This window comes from Delphinapterus leucas, unplaced genomic scaffold (genome assembly GCF_059928025.1).
Source record: "Delphinapterus leucas isolate spDelLeu-1000000601 "Yukka" unplaced genomic scaffold, BTC_Dleu_Yukka2 spDelLeu_asBTCV2_sq80, whole genome shotgun sequence".
NCBI lineage: Eukaryota > Metazoa > Chordata > Mammalia > Artiodactyla > Monodontidae > Delphinapterus > Delphinapterus leucas.
The window spans coordinates 508007-531905 of record NW_028322289.1 but is presented as its reverse complement, the minus strand read 5'-3'; the positions used below and the strand labels follow the sequence as shown (position 1 = coordinate 531905).

Sequence of the window (23899 nt, the reverse complement as noted above, 5' to 3'; positions counted from 1 at the left end):
CAACTAAGCCTGTGTGCCACAACTACTGAGCTCGTGTGCCACAGCTACTGAGCTCGTGTGCCACAGCTACTGAAGCCAGCGCACCTAGAGCCCGTGCTCCACAACAAGAGAAGCCACTGCAATGAGAAGCCCGCGCACCGCAACTAAGAGTAGACCCGCTCGCCACAACTAGAGAAAGCCCACGTGCAGCAACGAAGACCCAACGCAGCCAAAAATAAATAAAGTAAATTTCAAAAAAACAAAACAAAACAAAAACCAAAGTCTCCATAATTCACAAGGAGCTGGTCCTTAAACACAAACTTGGGAAAAATTAAACAGTATCTGATAAGCTTGAAACACATAAAATTCCTTTTAAACGATTTTAAGAGTAAGAATTAAGAGTTGTAAATACTTGGCAGCTTCAGCTGTAGTCGTCCAAAAACTTTGGCTGCCGGCCATGACCCTACTGGCAAGGGCAGAATGACTAGAAGGTTATGAAGGCAGGGGGATCACAGAGACTATCATGAGAGCAGCTGCCTCTGGTTGTTATAATTTGTCTCTTTATGTAAACATAATATTTCCCCAACCAGTTCTACAGGTCCTTCAAATGCAAGGACCACATTTCATGGCTTCCCATATTCACTGCCTCTTGAAAGTGCCTTGCATATTTCAGGAAGTATGGAATAGTGTCTAAGAAGAAGGGTTTTAGGATTAAAAACCTAGATTTGAATCTATGAGCTTCCACTTTCACTTACTGTGTGATACTGGGCAAGTTATTTCCTTCTGTGACTCAATTTCTTTATCTGCAAAGAGTACAGATTACACTGTAAAGAGTAAACAATCTTACCTATGTAAAGAGCTTAGCATAATGTATGGAATGTGTTATTTAAAAAAATAACGTGGGCTTCCCTGGTGGCACAGTGGTTGAGAGTCCGCCTGCCGACGCAGGAGACACGGGTTCGTGCCCCGGTCCGGGAGGATCCCACATGCCGCGGAGCGGCTAGGCCCGTGAGCCATGGCCGCTGAGCCTGCGTGTCCGGAGCCTGTGCTCCGCAACGGGAGAGGCCACGGCAGTGAGAGGCCCGCGTACCGCAAAATAAATAAATAAATAAATAAAATAAAAATAAAATAATAACGTATATAACATGCGCCTGGCTAGGAGTATGGGTACTGAGGATATAACAGTGAAAATGACAGATAAAAATCCCTGTACCTGTGGATTTTTTTGGTGGGTGGGGGAATATAGATGACAAACAAGCAAGATAAATATAATTCTTGATACAAACAAATGCTATAAGAAAATAAATATGATGTGGTAAAGAATGGCTGAGACGTAAGGCGTGTTGCAGTAAATAGGGTGATTAAGGAAAACCTCTCTGAAGATGTGACTCTGAGTTAAGAAATGAAGGATGAGGAGACAGCCATGAAACAAGCTTAAGCTTAGGAATCATGCTTGAGATAGGGCACAGCGAGAACAAAGGCCTTGAGATAGGAATGAGCTTCAAATGCTCTAAAAGCAGAAAGAAAGTCAATGTTGCTGGAATGTAGTGGGGGGGGGTTGACATAGAAAATGAGAGTAAGGGATGTAGAAGGGGCTCAGTAAGTGGTTAAAATATAGAAACATGTTAAGGGCTTTACAAATGTCTAGCCCTGCAGTACTATGTAGATTGTGGATGTATTTTCGTTTTCTTTGCTTTCCATTTTTCTTTCCTCCTTTCTGTCTTGGCCTTCCTGCCCAGTGCCTCCCTTAGCTCTGAGAGCGTGGGCTTTCCAGCTTCTCTGATGAGATCTCAGTCAAAGAAGCTATTTACAGCTGCTCCATTCTTGGCTGTGAATGAATACACGGAAAGAGTTGAGTGGTAAGGGAGGTAGAGATTGAAAATCTAGAATTTCTTGCAAAAATCAGCTGGGTACTTTTCTTGCTCCCTGGCTTAAACCTGTACGGTGAAACCCTTTCCAAACACAAACAGCAGGAGACTAAAGGCAGAGGCACAGCAGGCAAACTCAGGGGCAAAACACTTTTCTCCCTCACCAGCATGCCTGAGATGACATGCAGCGGGTCCCCTACCTCTCTCAAGCTTGCGGCGGGCAGGTCTTGTCGTTTGGCATTTCCCGCCTCACTCTGTTGTCTTTTATGGTGAGGACTAAGATGTCTGGTTAGGGGCTGCCTCAGAAAGTGCCAGTGAGAGGCACAAGATACAGAAGTGAGACTGGAAAAGCCAGAAGGGACACCACAAACATTTGGACATGAATTTGGAGGAAGCAGACTTTGTACCATAGGAAAGGAAGTATAGGCAGAAGTACATCTCTAATGAAGAGCATTATCTATGGAAAATTGGGATTATGAATTTTGGGGATTAAAATCATCACCATGATACACTGATGATGATACGATGATCAGCTTCTCTGATACGACAAATGTGAAACTTAGCTTCTTTATATTTCACTTTTCCTTTCTCTACTCTCTCCATTGTTTTATTAATTGTATTTAAAATTTTTCTATTGGTTACCTTGACTTTTATATCCATCAATTTAAAATAGTATCTTCTATTCTTTTCTTTCTTTATGCTCCTACTCTTATTCCAGTATTTTTAGGTAATTCAAGATGGTAACATTTTCAGTCTGTCACTGCAGTAAAAAAAAAAAACCCAAAACCCACTTCTGTTTTGTCCATTAGTTGCTTCTAAAAATTAAAATCTGAATATCTGAATCTATGCCATTTTTAGAATGTTCCAAATTTCAAGGACCAATGGATTTTCTCTCCCTTTTTTTTAGATCAGTTGCACAAAACCATGTTACCTTTAGTTTGTGCATGTCTGCATGGAGACTTTTCACCTATTTTCCCTCCATGCAGCTGCCAATTGCTTTTCTCTTCACGTTAAAGAAATAAAAAGAAACCCTATGTTTTCTTATTTCTAAGATCATCCAACTTCTTAATCAATCGTTTGTTAAAGACAATTTACATTTTTGTTGAAGACATGCTTCTTGGAGTCCCATAATTTGTACAAATTGCTTTAGGTCTTCTGCAGAATAACTATCATGGAACTATTTTCAAATTATTGAAATTTTGGATCCAACTGTGTGTTGGGTGCTGGTCCTCTTATTTCAAGAATTCTTCTTTTTTCCCCACCCCCCAAAACGCAATTTCAAGTACTTTTTCAGAAAGAATCTGTGGAAGGTAAAATTTCTAAGTCTCCCCGTGTCTGAAAATGTCTTTGTCTTCATGCATGATTGATTGTCTGTATATAGAATTAGGACAAACTTAAAATTTGGCAAATGATGCATATTGTATGAAATCAATATTGTAAGGCCTGCTTTTGTAATCAAAGCTGAGAGATTGCAGAGCACTGTACCAGTAAATATTCTTCCCCTTTCTAATATCATGTATTAACTTGTTTTCATGGAGTGGCTCTTCAGAATTGGCAGGTTCCCACATTCTGTTCAATTTAACCAATACTGGCTTGCTTTTTCTAGTGAAGGATCAGTTTTAAAACATTGTGATACTGATACAGAGAACTTGATACAGTATTTGTATCTTTTAATCAGTGTAGCCTTTGCAGTTATGAGCTTCTACTGCTCAAGAGCTGTGTCAGTACAGTTTGCGTGCCATCTGTCCTCTTGACATTAAGGAGATACGGAATCGAATGTTCCATCGTTGGGGACAGTATCCCTCACTCCTCCCCACCCCTTTACATTTACATCAAGTGTTAGAACAGTGCCCAGGCAGCATAGCCACAAGCTGGGTTTATGTGGGCCTCCAAGTCTAACCAAACTCCAGACTTTGAGAGTCATTTTGGAGGAAGCCTGTGTGCCGTGTTTTAATCTAATAAATTTGATGAGAGCAGAGGGGAAAGAAACTATCATAAAGCAGGTAAACGTAGAAGCTTCTTTTGTATCCCAGGTGTGGCTTCTTCAATGGACCAAGCTGCTGCAACGCAGTATTGATTTGACAGAGCCTCTGCTTCAATGATGTCTGTCTCACAATGGCTCCAGATGATTTCTGTACTGCAAAATAAAGCCAAACTCTGGAAACCAGCTCCCTCTTGTTGGTCTTTTGTGTCCTGACAATTCAGAGCTAGTAAGTATTGTACTGGCCTTGACACAGCTGCTCATTTCCTTCACTAGAGCTGAAAACGGATGCTGGGGAAGAGTGCTGAAGACCCTAGTGGTTGGTGGAGTGCTGCCATCTGGCTTCACTGTGAGTAGGCCCCGAATTACTTCTTGGTACAATATAATTATTAGACTCTCTTAGATATCCTTAGTAGTGGTGTAGAACAAGGATTCGTTCCCATCAGGGAGTAAGTGACATCCGGTGGAATGGGTGCGTTAATATATTTATTTATTTAATAAGTTAATTAATTTTATTTTTGGCTGTGTTGGGTCTTCCTTGCTGTTCACGGGCTTTCTCTCGTTGTGGTGAGTGGGGGCTACTCTTCGTTGTGGTGTCTGGGCTTCTTGTTGCGGAGCATGGACCCTAGGCACGTGGTCTTCAGTAGTTGTGGCACGTGGGCTCAGTAGTTGTGGCACACGGGCTTAGTTGCTCTGTGGCATGTGGGATCTTCCCGGACCAGGGATCGAACCCGTGTCCCCTGCATTGGCAGGTGGATTCTTAACCACTCTGCCACGAGGGAAGTCCCAGTATTTTCATTTAATTCAGATTGTAGACAGACAGTTTTTAGTGGTAACTCCTTTCCCCTTGATTGTTACAAGCCTCACTGTATGTGCTGTCATTTACATCGAAGACATTGTATTCTCTTTTATAGTTGAGTCTGTCATTTATGTCGGAGGAATGAGGACATTGTAACTGTATTCTCTTTTAAAGTTGAGTCTGAAGGACATAGACTAAGGTAGGCAATCTGTTAAAGGATTTAGGGTAATAATAACTTCGATTATCCAAGTGATTACTTTAGCTTTCTCAATCTCATACTGTCCATTTTTGGCCAAAGAATTTTTTGTTGTAGGTGGGCTGTCCCACACATTGTATGCACCTCCCTGGCGTGACAACCCCAGATCACCCCGGTTGAAAACAACTGCTTCCTTTTCATAAGATTATCTAAAATTCCAGCAGGCCTTTCCCCTCTTTTCCTGCAATATTTCACATTGTGAGCCGTTAACGCAGGTGGAGGCACAAGCTGGGTTAGTAGTACGAAGGAAGTACCAGGATGCCTTCATATTCTGCATTCGGCATATTTATGGGAACAACCAACATTTCTGTGCCAGGCCAACGGGGCACAAAGGTGATGAGGGCAGAGTCTCTGCAGAAGCTCAGTCTGGAGGCGCCTGCTCCTCTGTGGCCTGGCTAAGCCTTCAGTTACAGAACGGGCGGCCTCGTGGGTGCTGGAAGGTCCTTCAGGGGAGGAGCACGGCTGGCAGGTGCGCTGTACTTTCCTTTTCCGTAGTAATTTCAGATTAATTCAGTGTACCAAATACAGTTATGGTCCTATTAGATTCTTATCCCTGGGGTAAAGATCAGCTGAGTGGGTCTCTAAGCAAGAGCTAGGGTAAGAATTAAAACTCAGTCATTCTTCCTCCTCCTAAGAACATACCGAGGGGAAAGGAACACTTTCGGTTCTGTAGGGGGAGTTTAAAAGCAGATAAATGGCTTTTGAGGGAAGTTCCTGTGCAGGCTGACATGACCCCCTGGAAGGGCCAATTGGAGAGTTGTGAGGTGTCCTCTTGCTGGAGCCTGCTGCTCGGCACCGCACGAGGGAGGGGAAAGCACCGGGCAGGCCTGCGGGGATGAGGCTTGACAGATGGCGGCCAAAGTGAGGTAAGTGGTAGGATTCTTTTGGAAGCTACTTATTCTGCTAAATGGCCTAAAAAATTTAAAGTGCTGTAAAACATTCTCTTACAAATTTAATATTTGCTATAAAATCATTGCAGAAGCAGTTGAATGATTTTTAGTTGTCTTTATTAAAATGAAACAAATTAGGTACAAAAACCTTTGTTCCAAATAGATACTATGTATCTTACCAATGTTTTTGCTTGGTTTTGAGTTTTAAAGATTGGTGTAGAAATTATTTCTAATATAAACAAATGATTATTTCTTCCTCAGAGGGTTGATTTTTGTAGTACGCTGTTTACAAAAACTGAGTAAGTGAAAATGACAGTTTATAAATTTGTACCATTTAGGAAAAAAATGTTTATGTAGTGTAGCATGAATAACAGCAGATAAAACCATTGAAGATGTTAGTTTTTACACAGGTGGTAAAACCTTTAAAACAGACTCCAACATGCATTACATGTGCATTTCTGACCTTAACGTGCAAAAACAAAGCTACTGGTTAAAATAGACTTATTTTTGCTACAACTGAGCACACTTGTAAAATCCTTATTTTTATCATTAATTTCAATGAATAGCTTTGAAGCTATTCTGCTTAAAATGAGAATAATTTAAAACAATAATATTGAACACTGTAACCCAAAACTAATGGAAAACTACAGTGCTGCTGTGAACAAAGCCAGACAACAAAGTCAGACATTCTGGCAATGTGTAAAACACGAAGAAAAATGTTCCCCCAAGTTGTAGAACACTGAGGTACACAGAACAGTCTTCTCATATAAATCAAAGGTTTTCAAAGAAAAGGGAAAATACTCATTTGTTGTTGGCATCACCGATGTCTAGGTAAGCTGTAGTTAAATCACCCGGACAAATACAAAATTGATAATTCCGTCTTTAAAATAAAATAACCAAGAACTATTCCATAAATAGGATGCTACCTACTGGGGAAAATGTCTATGCATGTAGGCTACATTGTCTTCCGTCCTGGCAGCAGATGGACTGACTGCAGGTGAAAACACTCATAGAATGGAGGTTAGTTATTTCATTAGTGATACTTGAGAAAGTCCCATTTATGCCAAACCAGCAGCGCCCCTAAATAAACAAAACTTTCACAAGAAAATTCCTAAGTCACTTCCTCCATGTGGCCTTCCTCCGATCAACCCCAAAGATCTGTGAGACCTCCTTTATTCTGTATCCCATCATCATCTAAATCCCAAAATTTAATTAAGGATTTTCCAGACTTCTTCTTTAGAATCTTTTCTGAAACAAATGGATTTGTGAGGATCTGGAAGTCATATATAAGCTTTCCTACAGTTATAGACTTTAAATGAAGTTTGGCTTCTATATTATATTGACACCTGTGAATCTGTTGCTTAATATCAATAAAAGCTCCCCAGACTCTCTGAGTGTGATGCTTTTCTTTCCAAAGGCACAGACCTAGGCTTCCTGGTGTCATCCTTCTGTATATAGCTGTGCTCAGGTCAGCGGTGATGGTCAGCAGCCTGCCCGGGGTGAGAGTCTCCCTAAAAGGGACCCCAGAAATTGATCTACCTTTCAAGAGGCTCCATCAGCATCCAGAAACACTGTACCCTATCTCGAAAGGCATCGGTCCTGCTGCTCTGCAAATCAATGTTCTCCAGGCCTCATTTTGGCAGCGTGGGCCCTGGAAGTCTTTCTGTGCTGTACTTCTGTAGCCTTCCTTCTTGTGCACCCGCACTGCAACCTCTGCAACTTCCCCTTACTTGGCGCTGGGATTTCAGGACCTAGGAATTTTCCACGATGTCCTTCTACATGCTTTTCATCGGCACGCCTGGGCTGGCATGTCACACAAGGCTAGCTCCTTCGGCCAACCCCCTCTGCTTAGTCAGTGGCAGCTCCGCAAATGCTGGAGGCATGACTCAATGCACGGGAGTGTGTCCTAAATACTGCATTTGAAAGTGATAGTTTTCCTGAGCTTCTCATGACAATGACTAACCTCTCTGAATGTTTCTTTATGCCTGTGAATAGCTTATCGAAACGGATTAAGCATCCTTTTATGCATGTTCTTAGTAATACTGGCAATATAGTTCTTTTTGTTTGTTATGGAAATAACCCAAATTGGGAAAGGTAGCTTTAAAACTCCCCCGCTAACCAAAGCATGATCAATTGGGGAAAAAATTTTGAATTCTTTTCTTTTTCTTGTGAGAGGCATGGGAAATAATAGGAAAGGGAAAGTGGGGAGCACCACTCATCAAAAACATATTTTAAGAAATGTGCTGGCTTCTATTTCAGGAAGGTTTACATCAACACTGTTAACAGACAAATGAAGGAAAAGGAAATGTGGATCATTGGTATTGGTACTTTTCAGAAAGGCTGATTGATAATATTTTCTTGTATTTGAGATAATCAAGGACAGAAAGCAATGTCACAGGATGTGAATTACTCCTCGTGACGGTGAGGAAGGTGCCTATTTTCTGTCTGTTGTACAGTATGTCTGGGAAGTCCCTCCCACACTGAGTCCTTGGTCTTTCTTCCTCTGACCCTTTCACATGACTTTGACTCCTTATTGGCAGGGCCTTTTCCTAAGATTCTTTTGCTGATAATCCAGTCATGCTGTTCTCACACAAAGGCGAGTACTAGAAATAGGCATGTCAGGCTATGACACAGCCTTCCTCCTCCTTTGAAGGGGTAATGACCTTATTCAAGATGCTTTTATTAGGTCTCCTCTGCAAGTTACCGGAGAAAAGTCATTGCATTTCATTCACACAACCATGCTGCCACTGCCAGTCTGGGTGGTTCTTCCAAGTCTCGGTCAACCCCCGTTTTACATGGCTGAGGCGAGGTAAGAAGTTGGACAATGAATTGTAATAACCTGGCTGATTTCTTACTTTGATTTAAAAAAAAACAAAACTAAGCATTATTATTTTTTTCTGCCTGTAAAAGTAGTCATTCCGACCGTAGAAAATACAGGGAAAACATAAAGAATAAAATTAAAATCCCACAAAATATCATCGTTATTAAATTTTGGTATTTTTCCTTCTATATCTGAGTTACGTTATCTTGTCCCACTGGATGGGTGGGACCAACAAAAGAATTTTCTTTTTCTGTTATGGCCAAATCTACTGTTTCAACCTGGGAGGATCTGTCAGTTTTCTCACTAGTGTGCATCACAGAGTTTAAAACTACTTGGAAATACAGCCCAAGCTGGCTGTGCTTCTTCACCTGGTACCTGGCAGTCAGGACTAGAAGCTGGTGACACTTCTTTAATTAAAGAACTGAAGGAGGGGAAAAACAAAAACAAAAACAAAAACAAACAAAAAACAAACAAACAAAAAAAAACAACTGAAGGAGAAGTCTGAACCAACTTGAACTTCCTCTGCAACCTCAAGGGCACAGGTTTCTTTCGAAAGTATGAAAGCCACTGTCTGTAAGTTATCACCTTTTCTCTCACTTTCTCGTGGTTTCATTGACGTGTGATCAGCAGAGTTCACATCAGGCACCTCTTCAGGCTCAATTATTTCTTCCGCTGTCTCCTGAAGCTCTAAGCAGGGTAACGGGGCCTCCTGCTGCTGCTCCATCTCACCAGCGGATGCTTCTTCCCAGGGACTCGTGGGCGGTGATATGGTGAGAGTGAGGTCAAGGTCAGAATCCTCCTCTGATAACTCGAGGCTGACTTCCTCTCTATTCACAGATAGGCTGGTTTGTTTGGTAAATGCAGAATTAAATGTTTCAAAACTCATGTGTTCACTGTTTAGACCACTCTTGTCATTCTTTAGTTCTGAAGAGCCATCCGAAGCATTCCTCACTGATGGGATGCAGTCAAGTGAATCTTTTTCTTCCAAGGGATCAGAAGCTGACGATGAGACTACTTCTTCAAGCTGGGACGACTCTACAGTGTCTTCCGAAGAGATGCTGAAGAGACTCTGGCTCGACAGAAAACATTCTTGAGAGAGCTTCATTTCTTCTCTGGGTAACAAATAACTAGAACTTTTAACTAGTGATAATGCCTCTGTTACAAGGCAATTATCAGACGGCGATGGTGAGCCTGCAGCAGCCTGCCCTTTCTGTAATGAACACATTTCTTTAGCAAGTATCTCTCTACTCACTGAGAAGGCACAAAGGTACTTAGCGCCTTGTTGTCCTGACATTGCCAGAGAGGGAACGTCCCTAAGACCCTGTGTCTTTTCAAATGCGGACACAGGATGTCTAAGGCTTGTAGCAGGTGATACTTGTTTAATCAACTCCACATTAAAGGGTGTAGGTTTATCAGCTCTGTTTACAACTTCTGTCTGTATCGGTGCATAGGCATTTTTTTCAAAACTGAATGTAACTCGTTCCAGATTAATCACTACATATTCCGTATCATCCTCCCCTTCCAAGGATGACTGACATTCTTTGATTATAAGGCTGCTATGCTGGATAAAGCCCTGCAAAGCACCTGTTTTTGTTTGCATTTTTGCATGAAAAACATCAACTTTGCTTTCAAGGGTGCTGTACACAGACTTTTGAAAAATCATTGACGGATTGCTGATCCCATCGTAAGTCCTGGCGAATGTGGACTGTGTGACAGTATCATTATAAGATGTCACCTGTGTGCCATCAAGTGGCTCAAAGGTTTTATCTTCAGCAGGAATAGAAGATCCATTAGTTTGGGTACTTCCAATGCTAGAAAGCACCAGATTAGAGGTCTCTAGTTTATCTGATGACTCTTGTTCGGCTTTCCCCCCAATTATCTGAAATGATAAAAGCAAAAGAAATAAATTAATTTAAAAAATCAGGGGCCAAATAGATCTTTTTTTCAAGCATTTACATATGTGAAGAACAGAACAGACAAAGATCAATTTTAGTTTGCTCTGTTCTTTTGAATCTTCATAGGGTAGAGATCAAGCAAATCCCTCTCTTCTTAGGCTTAAAATACCCCCCAAATAGGAATTTGTTTTATCTAAATACACACACACGAGAACTCCAAAACTTTCTTAGTTGCACAGCCTTGTTTTTTTTGTTTTTTTTTTAATGGACTTTTGGGAAGAAAAGTGGCTAGACCACTGGCAATTTAAAGACTTGAAAATGCAGACTGTTTGCTAAATAGCATCACTTAATTCAGAAATGCAGCAGTAGAGGAAAAAGTGCTCAATTAATTTAAATTATTTTTAGTAAGATTAAAAGATAATCTTTAAAGCAAAGAATAACTTATTTTAAACACCAGCTTTCAATTAGACTATAAATGCACTGTCATCTGGAATGTTCCCATGAGGAAACACTAATTATTATCTCTTGTACTCAGAATACACTGATAAGCAGCTTTCCCAAGGTATCAATCTCTATCCTGTTAAATAAAAGTCCCTTACCCCTTAGCTGTCTTCTTAGCTTATAACTGGACATAATCTCTCTCTCAGTTTAATACCTCCCTATTCAACAAAGCAGCAGAAAACACAGTGCAGCTTGCATTAATAAACTCAACTAAAAGGACTGATTTAAACAGTACCAGAAAGGATTTAGCATAAACAGTAACAGAAATACCTCTGGACAATTTTGATAACCTCATAAAAAGGCTGTTTCTTTTCTTCTTTTTTTTAAAGGCTGAAGAATGGTCTTGTTCAGAATATGGTAAAGTGGATTGACCATACAGTTGACCTACACCTGTAGCTCTGGAACACTACGGCCACAGATTTCCTGCCAGATTTTGAAGCAGTCGTGTTGTAAGTCAGGACCTGTGTTTCAAATCTCTTGTTAAAAACATTTCTGCCTTAGTCAAAGAAAGACACTGACCTGAGCAATTGGCAGGGAGGAGCTGAGACTTGGTTTTAAGGGGACACGACTGGCCAGATACAAAGCGTAGAAAACTCTTGATGGCACACTCATTCTGAGAACAGTTCTATGACCCTCCCAATCGTACTGTGGCTGATAATGTTGGGCCATAGTCGTGAATCTCACCATGCCTGTGCTCTTAGTGAAATGAAAACTTTGATAATCCTAGTTTGCCCTAGAATAGGGAGTGGTACAGGATTTAAAGGTGTGTGCACCTTTAAAGTATGGGTACAGTATTCAAGAAGATGACGGAAACATATTTCTAAGTATATGCTATAGAAAGTGTTAGGAATCGTTAATTTTAACATTCTACTTTCTACTTAATACTCTTTCATGTTTGCAAGAAAATCATTCCTAATTGGACATTACTAAAGTAAGTTAATATATATTACCACGACCGAAAATACTTTATAAGAAACTAGTGTGTGTATAAATATATATGTAATAATTAAAATCTGCCTGACTAAACATAAATACTTTCTTATTCTAAGGTAGTGATTTTATGTATCTCTTTGAGAATAAGATGAAATTTATGAACCCCATCCTCAGAAAAAGAACGCATACACACGTAACATATATTTTATGTGTACACATATAAACACACACATATGTGCATATATATACATAAATACATCCACAGAATTAGACACTGAGAAACAGCTAGAGTGTCCAGATCTGAGTCTTGGCCGGACAATTTACTATGTGCCTCCAGGCCATTCTGTACTTCTCCATCCTCAGTCTTCTCACCTATAAGATGGGTGGCACGGTCCTTACCTCACCCGGCCGTGTGAGAATTAACTGAGCTAATGCGAGTGAAGGGCTCAGACCAGTCTCTGGCCCACAGCGTTCCGCCAGTCTTCATTCTGATGAAGATGAGCATCTGCAGACACTCACAGACCCTCTGAGGCTCACCCCTGGACCTGCAAATCCCCACGGAAGCCCAGGTACAGAAACTCAATGTTAACACAGGCACTGAAGGTGCCCAAACCCATGTAAAATTATTCTGTAATAAATCTGCTCTGAAAGCTTAAAAAGGCAGGTATTTTGTCAATCCATTTACTTAGAACCTTGATACAACTTTTTAATTTGCTCCAATTAAAATTCGATTATCAGGCTTCTCTGGTGGCGCAGTGGTTAAGAGCCTGCCTGCCGATGCAGGGAATACAGGTTCGTGCCCCAGTACGGGAAGATCCCACATGCCACGGAGCAGCTGGGCCCGTGAGCCGTGGCCGCTGAACCCGCGCATCTGGAGCCTGTGCTCCGCAAAGGAAGAGGCCACAACAGTGAGAGGCCCGCGTACCGAAAAAAAAAAAAAAAAAAATTCGATTATCTGTCCTATCAGTTGAGAACAGTGAAATGAAACAAAGTGTATTTTTCATATTTACAAACAGTTATCTGCAGACTATGAGAGGTCTGGCATTTTATTTACTGTCTCAGGATTTGTTTTCTGTTTTGGTGGTACGCGGGCCTGTCGCTGTTGTGGCCTCTCCCGTTGCAGAGCACAGGCTCCGGACGCGCAGCCTCAGCGGCCACGGCTCACGGGCCCAGCCGCTCCGCGGCATGTGGGATCTTCCCAGACCGGGGCACGAACCCGTGTCCCCTGCATCGGCAGGCGGACTCTCAACCACTGCGCCACCAGGGAAGCCCTCAGGATTTGTTTTTAAAAATATTCTTTAATATATTCAATTTTAGTTTCCTTTAAGGTTTATCAAAGATTTTTTATATTTATTATTACTGCATTTGATCCATAAACACTATTATAGGTAAACAGAATAAGTATTATTCACCTCTTTTAAAAGATAATAAGCTCAGAGAACAAGTAATTTGCCCCAAATCATACAACTAAAAAGCTACATAATTATGGTTGGCTCCCAGATCATCTGAGGCCTACGATTTTTTTCCTCCTTTTGTTTCTTCAATCAGGATGGTAGATAAGCTCCACCTGCAGACAATCCAGACTTTGTAAACTAAGTTTCTGGCATTCTAATCCTTTACATAGCTAGAGAATCCACTTTCCTAAAAGAAACCAATGCCTTGTTATGAATGTGATTTTACGTACAAAAAATATTTCTTCAAAAATAACACCAGCATTTACAGTATTCAGCTTTACCTACCTCATTATTACAGGAATAGATGAAATTCTGGCTTTCTGGGGTCTCTGGATGACCTGCTGTTGCAAACATTTCTTTCTGTTCATTCTGCACCCAAAGCTCCAAGCCTCTCACAGGCGGTGGTTTCATGAAAGGAAGCAGGGGGTCAGTGATTGGGAAGGACACTTTGGCAGTAGGACCTCTGGGAGCCTCATTAGTCTCCAACAGAGGGTCTACGGAGCACCTTTCCACACCGGAGGACTCTTCAATTTCACTGAATTCAAACGATTCTAACGTGCTATTTATGCACACGTATTTTGCTGGGTTGCTGTGTTCTACTACTTTTCGGGATGATTGTATGACTTTGTTTTGATTGCTATAAAACAGAGCTACCCACATATGAAGTAAAAGCTTCACTTCTTCCATGGTATCTGGTAAATCAGTATTCCAAGGCCTGAGATTTTAAAGAAAGAAGAAACCAAAATCATTGAAAATGACTATTTTAGTTGATTATCTTATAAGTAAGTGCCTTAATTATTAACCTTAGTTTTTGTGTTCATTTTTATTTTAAAAATTACATGAACATGAAACAATGAGTAAGATAAAAACGAAGTTGATATAACAAATGATTACAGTGAATCTGCTTGGTATTATTCCCAAGTTACTGGATCTTACACACTTCCTTCTCCCTCCCCAGAGTTTAGCACAAGTATCCCTTCTCGCTACATTTATCTCAACAGAAAAGTCCATCCACTTTCATCCAGGGTCACTCCCACTCACCCGTGTAGTGCTCTGACTACAGTCTTCTCCAGGGGGTTGTTGCTATACTTACTTGCCGTCTAAGCTGAACACGTAATCTGCTTCCCATGTGAAAGTGACCTTAAAGGAGCCGTCACAGCTGAATACGGCACGAGAGCGGCAGAAGTCCTGCAGGCTGGAGGGCAGCACCCCGCTCCTGCGCCTGAGCGCTGGGGCCTCGGAAAGCTGCTGCAGTGGGGAGGTGACCTGCTGATGCCGAAATGGCATCACTTTCCCCACTGGGGTTCCCGCTTCAGGGCCTTTTGTGCCATTCTTGGCAAACGCAGGGCCTGGGGCCCCTCTCTGCTGTAGATGCTTCTTTGAATGTTCTGCAAGGAGCAGGGCATAGGAACGCTCCACAGCAACGACAGAGCTTTGGCTTGCGTCGGAACTTTCTAGGGTTTCCTCGGGCAGTGCTGACTGGGCTTCTGCAGGGGCCTGAATGCCAGCAACCAAGCTTTCTTCCTCCTGGCTGACCGTGGGGTCTGATGTCAGATTACTCTTATCAGAGGAGGGCTTGGATAACGGTCCACCTTTTTGACTTTTAACTCCTCTGTGATATTCATGGTCTGATGTACCACGCAAAGAATGTTCTTTAGAAAGCAAAACATCGTTCTGTGGCAATTCAGAGGAGCAGGGCAAGTTTCTGGGCTCAGAAGATGGTGTGGTAGAGGTAGCAGCGCTTAATGCAAGATCAGCCAACATATTTAGGGCCTGGGAGTCACAGTTGACAATGGAGTTTTCAGGTGGGTCTTCTGGAGCCACTGTGATATTTTCTGGTTGAGCTGTACTTATGCTAATAACATCTTCTTGACCATCTGAAATTTCTGATTGAAGCTGTGAAGAAGTTTCTCCTTTGGCTTCAGCATAAAAGAAAAAAAGACACATAACACTTGATTTCCATAGAATTAATTCTTTGTCATATTCCTATGGTTCAGTGAAAATCAACAGTTAAGTCAACATATTCAAGAAAAACCTCTTGATATGTTGCATAAATTGTATGTTAAATTTTTATTACCAGAGTGAGGTCTTGTCCAACTTCCTGATGTATTATAATGTATTTACCAAGGAACAAGTCTTAAGGAATGTGCATATTAATTTAAAAAGAAATCACCCTTCAAAACTGCATGTACTCAGGCTTCCCTGGTGGCGCAGTGGTTAAGGGTCTGCCTGCCGATGCAGGGCATACGGGTTCGTGCCCCGGTCCAGGAAGATCCCACATGCCACGGAGCGGCTGGGCCCGTGAGCCGTGGCCACTGAGCCTGCGCGTCCGGAGCCTGTGCTCCGCAACGGAAGAGGCCACAACAGTGAGAGGCCCGCGTACCGCAAAAAAACAAAAACAAACAAACAAAAAAAAACCTGCATGTACTGACCTACACACAAGGCATACTGCTCAGCTAAAGAAATATACAAAGAGAAAAAAACAAAAACAAGAAAACAAGACTCCTGCCCTCAGAGAGCTTACAATCTAGTGAGAATCTAAGAATTTCTAAGTTTAAAGTGTATATTATAGAAGGTTAATGTACTTTCTTAGAAATCATTTCCCTTGGCAAGTTATTAGAGAAACCACCTAAGTTCAAAATAGAGATGATTTTTAACCGTACTGATGTTTAATTATAATACGTTACGATACAAATAAAAAATGAGAAAAGTAAGAATATTCAGAATCGCCAATTAATTTCAAGTTTTAAAACTTCAGTTTCTGCATTAAAAACATTTCCTCTCTATTCTATCTGCAAAAAAGCAAATCTCCTCATCTACTGATAATTCTCCTTACAGCAGGTACTCAAATCTACCCACTGGCATTCGGTCAGAAAACTAACATTCTCAGGTGGTTTACTTGCCTTCTCAGGACTTTGATTCAGCCTTTTAAAATGTGATTATCATGAAGGACAAAGTTCTCAACAATACTGGGCAGTGAGTCCCTGTAGCAGGTGGCTGGATGGACAGAAAAGCCAACTGTGCTCCTCTTTATAATTAGCAGTAGCAGGTCTGAAATAAATTACTAACCTGTCTGCAAAGCCCAATGACAGTACATTTACAGAGAAAACTCTGGCCTATGAGGTCATCAAACAGAATGACAAGAGTGTGTGTATGGTGAGGAGGGTAAAATTAATCAACCACTGCCCAGTTTTTATTTAAAATATCAAAGCCCAACGGGGTGAGGTACGAGAAAGTGGCCCAAAGAGGGCTGTCTCGTGAACCCTCCGGGTGTACTGGAAACACATTCATTTTAGGATCTGATGTGTTTACTGACACTAAGTTCATTCTGTCCTTAAATACTATGGTTCTTACACTGAGTATCACTATGAGGAAGGTCGAATCTAGAGAACACTGTATTGAGTCAAGAAAAAGGGTTCATTTTCATATGTGTCATTTCAGGTAAATCATTTAATAACTGACTTGCTAGAGGTTTTCAATTAATTAAAAATACAATACTGATCATCTATCTCTTTTAAGAAATATAGATAAAATGATGCCAAATAAATTATAAAAAATTAAAGAGTTCAGTAAATAAAAACTATATTGAAAACTTTAAAAAGGACAGAAAACCATTAGTTTCAGTAACAAAATGATTGAGCCTTCTTAAACTCTGATATTTCAAGTAAAAGAAATGAAGTGGATTAGCATGGGTGATTAAGAAATAAAAGAAAAAATTAACACATTATTTAAAAGGTGGTAATCTTAAAATTTTAACTTGGAATGTGGCTGCACAATATATACAGACACTTGCAATACAAATCGCCCTATTTCTGAATACCCATTCTGGAAACTTTTCATTTTCTGGGCTCACTTTTCTGCCAATGCCCAGTTGCACACCTCCTCCCACTAATCGATTAGCCTACAAGTATATAGAAGCCAATTCAGCACAAGGAATTCTAATGACAAGGCTGGGAATACAATGCATTATGTATGTATCTATACTCATCCTGTTTACAAACTAATTGGAAAGACAGGACCAAGACACACCAGATGATTGGAAAATAGTATGAATTAACTCTTTAACGTTCTCAAAAACCCAAAAAAGAAATGGAAAAAAAAGGAGAAATGAGTGCAGATCAGAGCATCAGGAAATGACTCCGGGTGGACTTAGCTGAGCAGAGGGGACTGCACAGGAGTGACAACAGGCGTGGTTCGTGTGGGTGGCACCATGTGCCTGGCAGGGAAGGCACGCATTGGGAAACGGCAGGAGAGAAATGTGCACCCGTGGGTAAGACCACCTCGTAACTGCCTGGGGAGACAAGCAGAGAGTCTGTGTTGGGTATGACTCTCTACAGGCTGTACGGTGATATGACTGAGGAGCTTTCAGAAAAATCTTCAGCCATAAACAACATTAACGAAACTGAGGAAAGGGACTTCCCTGTGGTCCAGTGGTCAAGACTCTGCGCTTCCAATGCAGGCAGTGTGGGTTCGACCCCTGGTCAGGGAACCGAGATCCCACATGCTGCAAGGTGTGGCCGAAAAAATTTTTTTAAACAATGAGGAAAGAAAAAACCAAGCTCATCCATAATACCATCACCCCAACAAAACAAGAGTCTTTCCCTGAATTCCACTAAATTTGAGGCTTTTAAAAAACCTAAAGGTAGATGAGAGAAAGTAGAATCATGAGATTAGACAGAAAACTGATGGAAATACAGAGATATGAGGAAATGAAGGTTTTTCTAAACAAAAAACACCACCACACATACAACACAGTAGGACTCAATACCGAAGATACTGTAAAATGTATAGATTTTGCAGCTTGGTGGAGCTGCACTCTACTCAGAGAGACGGGTGTGAAGAGGGACATGGAGCTGGGAGAAAAGTGAGGTCCGCGGTGATGAGGGAACGTGCCAGCAACGAGGAGGTTCCAGCAGGTGGAACACGGAACCAGCAGTCAGCTGCTGGCTCACAGAAGGAGACTTGGTTATTCACTTCCGCACAAGTAGAAGTAGAAAAGTAAAACTGCTTTTAAAATTAATTTAATGCCTTTTGAAACCAAATGCAGGGGCTTCCCTGGTGGCGCAGTGGCTGAGAGTCCGCCTGCCGATGCAGGGGACACGGGTTCGTGACCCGGTCCGGGAAGATCCCACATGCCGCGGAGCGGCTGGGCCCGTGAGCCACGGCTGCTGAGCCTGCGCGTCTGGAGCCTGTGCTCCGCAACGGGAGAGGCCACAGCAGTGAGAGGCCCACGTACCGAAAAAAAACAAGAAAAAATACAAGTGAAATACAGGATTCGAGATTACTGACTGCTTTGAACCATGTCTTTACAGTTCCCTCTGGACAAACTTATAATATCTTATATAACTGATTATGGTCCAGAAAAATACTGCCAGATGCTACTTGCTTGTGAATTTAGTCATTAAAAAAGGCCATTTATACTTTAACTCTGCTAAACAGTTCATGTTCAGGCTTTCTGCAGAATGAAAAGTAGGGTCTATTTAGTGAAGGTATGAATCTTGGCACTTTCTTATTTATTCACAATGGGAAACCAAGTTACTTGTCCTGTCAGTGTCTGAACTAAAGAAGACCACAAGAACGTGACAGATTTCAACTGATCTTATACTGTTTCAATATACTACTTTATAATCTCGATTAGTCTGTATTACGGTGCTGAAATTTACAGGAAGAGGACTTCTTACCAGGTTGTGGCTGCTTTCTGATTCTGGGATTCTGATTGCCTTTTACTATATTTTCCCTCTGTTTTTGTGGAGAATTCTTCACAGGTGGCTCAGCCCTTGGAACAGTTTTGACTGGAGATGTCTCTCGTTTCCTTGCCCTTTTAGCATTCGTTGACCCTGGAACAGCTTTAGAAATAGGAGCTTCTTGGTTTTTCCAATCCAATTTGGTTGTCTGTACAAACTGTGCAGTCAGCACTTCAGCACCTTATGCAGAAAAGACACCGTTTTCTAAGGGGTAGGGGGTGCACATATTTATCAGCATAGCTTTCCTTTGATTTGTTTTGGGGGGAAACTTTAATAATGGGGAATAAAATATAAAATTTGGGGTATTTCATTAAAAGATTTTTGAACTTGCTAAGTGTTGGTCTATATCCCTAATTAGGATTAGGAGAAAAATATCAGAGTAATAACTTTATAGAAACAAGGCATGACTTAATTTTTAAAAAAGATTCCATAATCTTTGCTGACTGATGTGGCAGGTAAGGCTGAACATGCTAGTTCACAGCACAGGGTGACGGATAATTCAATTTACACAAAAGCGACACAGCTCCCATAAAGCCATATGGTTAAAACCATGATCACACTGTAGAGAAGAGACTGTAGGTTCACAAAGAGCCATCTTACATATTTTCCTTCACTACACCTAAATATCAAAGCTTTAACACTGCCTGAAAAATCATCTCTTAAGAGAAGACAGAGGAAGGTACATTGAAGAAAGTCCTCTTCTGATTTAACTTCCTATAAATCTATTATAATTGCTCATTTCTCTAACAAAATGCTCAGCTTTACTTCTCGCAGGGAAGGAAGGAAAGAACTAAAGGTGGGGGCACATGAGGAGAAAAAACTATTAACAACCTGCTTGTATCACACGCAGAAAGTGTTTCAATCCTTTAAGAGTTAAAAAAATATGTTAATAAATGTTCCCTGTGAAAACGTTTTCCCCATTGACTATATAAAATAATCACACATGTGAATGTTTGCAAATATTTTAAAATCACGTTATATGGAAAATACTATTTCTAATTGATTGAGAACAGAAAACATATTAAACAGTTTCAGAATGTGATGGTTATTAGTGAAATGTAGAAAAGAGACCAGTTTCATTTTATTCTTTTGAAGGTTAGAAAAATAAACGGTTTTTTAAAAAAGCTTTTAGACTCTCTTAATGTTGTACATTTCCCTGGGTCTAATTATTTTCTTCCCTACTAAACTATCAAAGGCAATAAAGCAGCAGTTTTGTTTTTAGAGTAAGACTTCTGATTTTATACTGGTTACAATTTCTAAAATTTTTAGCATAAAAAAAGGCAAAATATAAGTCAAGCAGGAAAACTGTTAAGACTAAATTAAGAAGAGAAAGAAAATAAGATGAGATGATCAAGACTAGGGGAAGCGTAACATCTGCATGGGCAGGAGGGGAACATCTCTCACAACCTAGGTCCTGCGAGGAAAAGGAGAAACACGAAACAGGTGACCCTGCACGGACTGCCCTGCTTATTTGCATCACTCAATGACATGTTTCTCAAGCTGCATGCAATAACCCATGGGTGTATTATAAAATAAACTTAATGGGCTGCAACCAGAATTCTTTGTTAAATGAAACAGAAGATATCAGATTGTATTACACATAGTTAGGGTAAATGCTTCCTGAAATTTCTGTTTCAGTAATGTATGAATTTGTGTGTACTGGACTACAATATACAATGTATTTCTTTTCTATTTTTTTTTGAGCTTTTGTGGTATTATATTTAGTCATCTTGGCTGGTTTAATCACATCGTTGTTGTTGTTCATTTTTTGGCCACACTCTGTGGCATGTTGTGTCTTAGTTCCCTGACCAGGGATCAAACCCGTGCCCTGTGCACTGGAAGTGTGGAGTTGTAACCACTGTACTGCCAGGGACATCCCTAAAACATATTTCTTATAGTGGATGAAATTAGCACACTTGAGAAACAGTGACAACATATATGTTGAATTATAGGTAATTTATTTAATACCTTTAAAATGGTTCATATAGAGAGAAACCCAATATGGTTGGCCTGGAATTTGTGAGGAAATGTAGAGTGTGAGTTGCTGCTTCATACTGCCGTTCTCTCTACCACCCTCCTAAACACACACACACACACACAATTTCTCAAACTATAATTGGCCAGAAATAACTACTTGTTAAACCACAGGGTAAAATCTTAATTATCTAGGATCCTGGGGATCCACACACCTCCAGTGTTTCTTCTTTAGGCATCAGAATTTTAAAATTCAAAATACTATAGATAGGGTTGGCAAATTTTTTCTGTGAAGGGCCAGACCTCAGTCACAGCCGCCCACCTGTGCCAGCACAGTGAAGTACAGAGACAACAGGTAATGCCTGAGGGACCCTTTGGCCCAAGTCTGCTCACCTCTTCGCTAAGGGGTCATAGAGCATAAGTTCCCTAGTTTTAAACAAAATACACCACACATAATCTGAGATGACTCTAAGCCAAAATTGTGTTATTTGTCGTGCTCTGTTCACTGAAGTGCATTTGACTAACATTAAATGGCTCTGGACGCTGATTCTCCCTCAGTTTTCAGGGGGCAACAAAACCACTTGAGGAACTGTTTCAATATATATGTCTCGAGGCCACTGGACCTTGTTTCAGTAGGTCGGTAGTAGGATCCAGACGACCACTTTTAAAACACACAAAGGATTAGAAATTCTGCCCCAGGATGCTCTAGTTCTGGGAGAGTCCAGGCACTTTCCCCCCTCTTTAAACATGTTCAGGCTATCACTTATCAGTTTTTGCCATCTGTTCTTAGTGTGCCTGATTTTAGCAGATCCTCTTCTTCCACTCGAATTTGTCCGAGGACAGTTCAGAAACTGAATGACCTTATTTCTTAGACAGGTAAGTAAATAACTGAGTGATGATTTGAGCAGTTTTACAAGTGAAATACAAGCTTTTGGTGGGTGGGCTTTTGTCCTATTTCTTGATTTTCATGTCATCTAGATTAGCGCTTCTCCAACTTTAGCATGCACACAGATCACCTGGAGAGAGCTAACGGACACTGTCAAGCTACAGTCCAGGATGGTCACACAGGAACAGGGTTAACACACAACAGTTATTACTAATTGCTCATCTGAAAATCCATACAGACCATGCTTACCGTTTTCTCTTTTCTGACGGAACTTGAGAGCTGTGCGAGAGTCTGGACGCTTCTTTGCTCCACCACGAGTTCTTCTGGGAAAGGGACGGCACAACTTCACCCTTTTACTCTGTACCACGGGCAGCGTGCCTGCTTTTCTCTTACGCTGAACTCTCAGATTTGATGCGGGACTTAATGGGACCAGAGTTCCCTGCCTTGTTTTAAACATCTCTTCAGAATTCTTTTGTGTTTCTGTTTCTTTTCTTACTTCTGCCGCTGAGTTGTGAAATTCAGCACCTGGAGTCATAACTAAAGAAAATCCAGCATCACAAATTCCATCTGAAATACCTTATTTCTTGGACAGGTAAGTAAATAACTGAGTGATGATTTGAGCAGTTTTACAAGTGAAATACAAGCTTTTGGTGGGTGGGCTTTTGTCCTATTTCTTGATTTTCATGTCATCTAGATTAGCGCTTCTCCAACTTTAGCATGCACACAGATCACCTGGAGAGAGCTAATGGACACTGTCAAGCTACAGTCCAGGATGGTCACACAGGAACAGGGTTAACACACAACAGTTATTACTAATTGCTCATCTGAAAATCCATACAGACCATGCTTACCGTTTTCTCTTTTCTGACGGAACTTGAGAGTTGTGCGAGAGTCTGGACGCTTCTTTGCTCCACCACGAGTTCTTCTGGGAAAGGGACGGCACAACTTCACCCTTTTACTCTGTACCACGGGCAGCGTGCCTGCTTTTCTCTTACGCTGAACTCTCAGATTTGATGCGGGACTTAATGGGACCAGAGTTCCCTGCCTTGTTTTAAACATCTCTTCAGAATTCTTTTGTGTTTCTGTTTCTTTTCTTACTTCTGCCGCTGAGTTGTGAAATTCAGCACCTGGAGTCATAACTAAAGAAAATCCAGCATCACAAATTCCATCTGAAATACCTTATTTCTTGGACAGGTAAGTAAATAACTGAGTGATGATCTGAGCAGTTTTACAAGTGAAATACAAGCTTTTGGTGGGTGGGCTTTTGTCCTATTTCTTGATTTTCATGTTATCTAGATTAGCGCTTCTCCAGCTTTAGCATGCACACAGATCACCTGGAGAGAGCTAACGGACACTGTCAAGCTACAGTCCAGGATGGTCACACAGGAACAGGGTTAACACACAACAGTTATTACTAATTGCTCATCTGAAAATCCATACAGACCATGCTTACCGTTTTCTCTTTTCTGACGGAACTTGAGAGTTGTGCGAGAGTCTGGACGCTTCTTTGCTCCACCACGAGTTCTTCTGGGAAAGGGACGGCACAACTTCACCCTTTTACTCTGTACCACGGGCAGCGTGCCTGCTTTTCTCTTACGCTGAACTCTCAGATTTGATGCCGGACTTAATGGGACCAGAGCTCCCTGCCTTGCTTTAAACATCTCTTCAGAATTCTTTTGTGTTTCTGTTTCTTTTCTTACTTCTGCCGCTGAGTCGTGAAATTCAGCACCTGGAGTCATAACTAAAGAAAATCCAGCATCAATAAATTCCATCTGAAATACCGTACTTCTTAGACAGGTAAGTAAATAACTGAGTGATGATTTGAGCAGTTTTACAAGTGAAATACAAGCTTTTGGTGGGTGGGCTTTTGTCCTATTTCTTGATTTTCATGTTATCTAGATTAGCGCTTCTCCAACTT

General features: G+C 41.1%; 1 protein-coding gene across 2 annotated transcripts; it reads right to left on the bottom strand.

The window, feature by feature from the left end:
- Nucleotides 1-14451: 14451 nt before the first annotated feature.
- Nucleotides 14452-23115, bottom strand: LOC149743788 (protein TASOR 2-like). Of its 2 annotated transcripts, none has more exons than XM_089906159.1 (3): nt 22833-23115; nt 19059-19223; nt 14452-15296 (listed from the first exon to the last, which is right to left on the bottom strand). In XM_089906159.1, exons 1-3 carry the CDS (start codon nt 23038-23040, stop codon nt 14467-14469), a joined length of 1203 nt encoding a protein of 400 aa, XP_089762285.1. In that variant the 5' UTR covers nt 23041-23115; the 3' UTR covers nt 14452-14466. The 2 variants fall into 2 exon arrangements, with proteins under 2 accessions (XP_089762285.1, XP_089762284.1); XM_089906158.1 differs by lacking the exon at nt 22833-23115 and adding an exon at nt 22231-22513.
- Between the last annotated feature and the right edge of the window lie 784 nt (nt 23116-23899).